This window comes from Carlito syrichta, unplaced genomic scaffold, assembly GCF_000164805.1.
Source record: "Carlito syrichta isolate Samal-C Ts95f unplaced genomic scaffold, Tarsius_syrichta-2.0.1 Scaffold307090, whole genome shotgun sequence".
NCBI classification, from domain to species: domain Eukaryota; kingdom Metazoa; phylum Chordata; class Mammalia; order Primates; family Tarsiidae; genus Carlito; species Carlito syrichta.
The window spans coordinates 1-2,652 of NW_007251186.1; the positions used below are offsets into that span (position 1 = coordinate 1).

The following is a 2,652-nucleotide window of genomic DNA, read 5'->3' on the forward strand; positions in this document are numbered from 1 at the left end:
GGGGGGGGCGGGGCGCCGGGGCAGGCCCGTGGATGGCGGCGGCGGCGCCTAGCCGCGCTCGCAGATGACCTCGACCACGCTGGGTTCCATGGGCACCGGGTCCGGGCAGCGCAGGGCAGCCGAGGCCACCACTTCGTCCAGCAGCAAGTGCACGAGCTCCTCGTCGGCCACAAAACGCCACAGGTAGAGCTGCAGGAAGTGGCAGTCAACCTGCACCTGCTGCAGCCCGAAGCGCCCGAAGGTGCGCAGCCGCACGCACTCCAGCAGCGTCTTGAGGCTGATCTTGATGATGCCAGTCAGCACCGACACCTGCAGCAGGGATGCGGGACGCAGCTCAGTGACAGCAGGGCACCCACGTTCTGGGCAGGGGCCAGGAGACATAAGGTGCCAGTCGCTGGGACAGAGCAAGTCCCAGGGCCAGGCAAGAGGGAGGGATACGATGTTAGCACCATCACCTAGAGGGGAAGGGACAGGCAGGGCCCAGCAATCAGGGGCAGACGTAGGGGCCGGCCAGCATTCACATGGGGCAGGGGTGACACAGCAAAGTTAGAAGGAGAGCACCAGTTCCTTGAGCTCAGGCTGGGGTGGGGCAGAGAACTCCTGGGAAGACCCAGGACTACTGCGGGTATCAGGACAAGGGCAGAGGCATACTGGGTCAGTGCCCAGACCCAGGCAGGGGGCCGCGAGATGGCGTGGAGGGGGCTCTGGACTACCTAAAATCAGCCCTAGAGACAAGAGACAACGGGTCGTGGGGGATATCGGGGTCACCCCAGTTGGACACAGACAGGGTCCTAGGGCTCCGTGGGCTGGGCTAGGCCTACTCCGGCCACCCTTCGGGGTGCTCTGGAAGTCTGGGCCACTGCGGAGCTCAGACCTTGTTGAACTCCACGGGGCTGAACACGTCGATGCGCTCAGAGAACAGCTTCTGGATGTTGCTCAAGAGGTTGGTGTCCATCGGGGCACTGCGGAGGGGACACGAGGAGTCAACGTGCACCCTGCGCCCCCGTCTTCTTTTGTACGCTTTTCTGGGGCGCCTCTGACCTGACTGACCTGGGGGTGTAGCTGGGCGCGTAGCGGCCCTGCTGCCTAGAGCTGCTGTACACCGAGAAGGTCCTCTTGCTGGAGTCGCTGCTCTGGGCCTTGCGGACGCCCTCTTCGTACAGGAGCCCCACCTGGTGGCCAAAGGCGGGGCTGCACTGGGCGCCGGGGCCCCATCTTCGACGCCAGCCCTGCCCCGACGTCCTGGGCGCCTCCCTTCCCCACAGATGCGCCAGGGCAAGGAGGCCGTCATCCAGGGCGAGGAGGAAAAGAGCCTCGCATACAGGCACCGCCCGGCCTTCTGTCCCCCGCACCCCAGCCCCCCAGCCCGCATCGGGGTCCCCCGCTGGCCCAGGGCGGCACCTGCACGTCGATGGCAGTGGTGTCCTCCACCACCCGCTTCATGACGGCGCGCACGTTCCGGGGCTCCAGGGTGCTGAGCCAGTCGCGTGTCTCCACGCTCTTGCGCAGCATCTGGGATATGACCAGGCCCTGCACCTTCACGTAGTGGGTCAGCAGGCGCCGCGCGGTCTCCCTGGCTTCTGCACATAGTGTGCTCACGGGTGTCACTGGAGACTGGTCCTGAGCCAGGGAGGTGGAGGACGGAGGAGTGGGTACGGCACAGCTCAGGGGCCACTGCCAGCCAGGAGCCGGGCACAGGCTGGGCAGCGTGCAGGCTGGGGCCGGCAAGCAGCTGGCCTGGGCCAGGCCGCGAGGGCGCCATCCAGCCTCCCCTCGTTCCCTGCGCCCCCAGTCCTGCGCCTGGGATCCAGCGGCTCACCTGCACCAGAAACTGTTCGTCAGTGAGGGTGAGGATGTAGGAGATGGTGGCCGTCTCGTAGTCCAGGCAGAGGCGGGACAGCAGCAGGAGCAAGGCGGGGGGCGTGGCCCCCCCCTTCTCCCCAGGGCTGTCGCAGAAGCTCTGAGCCGTCTGACACATGGAGCGGATGAAGCCCACGATGAGGCCCTCACGGACGCCCTGGCTGCAGAACTCGCCCTGTGAGAAGGAGGGGCCCAGATACAGGCAGATTCCCTCTCCCAGGCGGGGGCGCCAGCCCCTCTCCAAGGAGCGCATCACCCCGCATTCCAAGAACCCCAGAGCTCCCCTGCTTGGCTGGGTAGAGCCACCCTCCTGTTCTCTCCTGTCACCCTCCCGTTCTCCGTCCGGCTACAGAAGCCCTCAGAGCCTTCCCCACCCTCCTAGCTCCACACCCAGAATGCCCTGGCGAGGACTGTGCAGGACCAGGTAACTTGGCCTCAGTTCCCCAAGTGCTGGTAAACGGGCACCAGAGGGCCAAACGGCAGAGGACAGGGGACCGCCCAAGGGGAGCACGCACCCGGAAGTAGGGCTTGTTGGAGAAGGACACCTCCTTGGCGGTGAAGAGGTGCACTGCGGCCAGGGAGGCCTTGATGTGGCTCAGGATGGAGCTGGCCACGTTGGCCAGTAACTCGGCCAGGCCAGGACCCTCCTTCCCGGCCAGGCGAGGGGCGGCCAGCGCCTGGCGCACGTCGGTCAGGCAGCCCAGGAAGGCAGCCTTCAGGCCCTGCAGGTGGTGGCCCAGGCGCTCGCGGGCCACGCGCTCCACGATCTCCGTGGCAGCCTCGGCCAGCCCG

General features: G+C 66.8%; 1 protein-coding gene across 1 annotated transcript; it reads right to left on the bottom strand.

Annotated features, from left to right (window-relative positions):
* On the bottom strand, positions 1-2,646 carry VPS51 (VPS51, GARP complex subunit). The gene is made up of 6 exons (XM_021715408.1): positions 2,376-2,646; positions 1,820-2,035; positions 1,402-1,620; positions 1,051-1,172; positions 875-962; positions 1-309 (listed from the first exon to the last, which is right to left on the bottom strand). Exons 2-6 carry the CDS (start codon positions 1,976-1,978, stop codon positions 49-51), a joined length of 849 nt encoding a protein of 282 aa, XP_021571083.1. The 5' UTR covers positions 1,979-2,035; positions 2,376-2,646; the 3' UTR covers positions 1-48.
* Between the last annotated feature and the right edge of the window lie 6 nt (positions 2,647-2,652).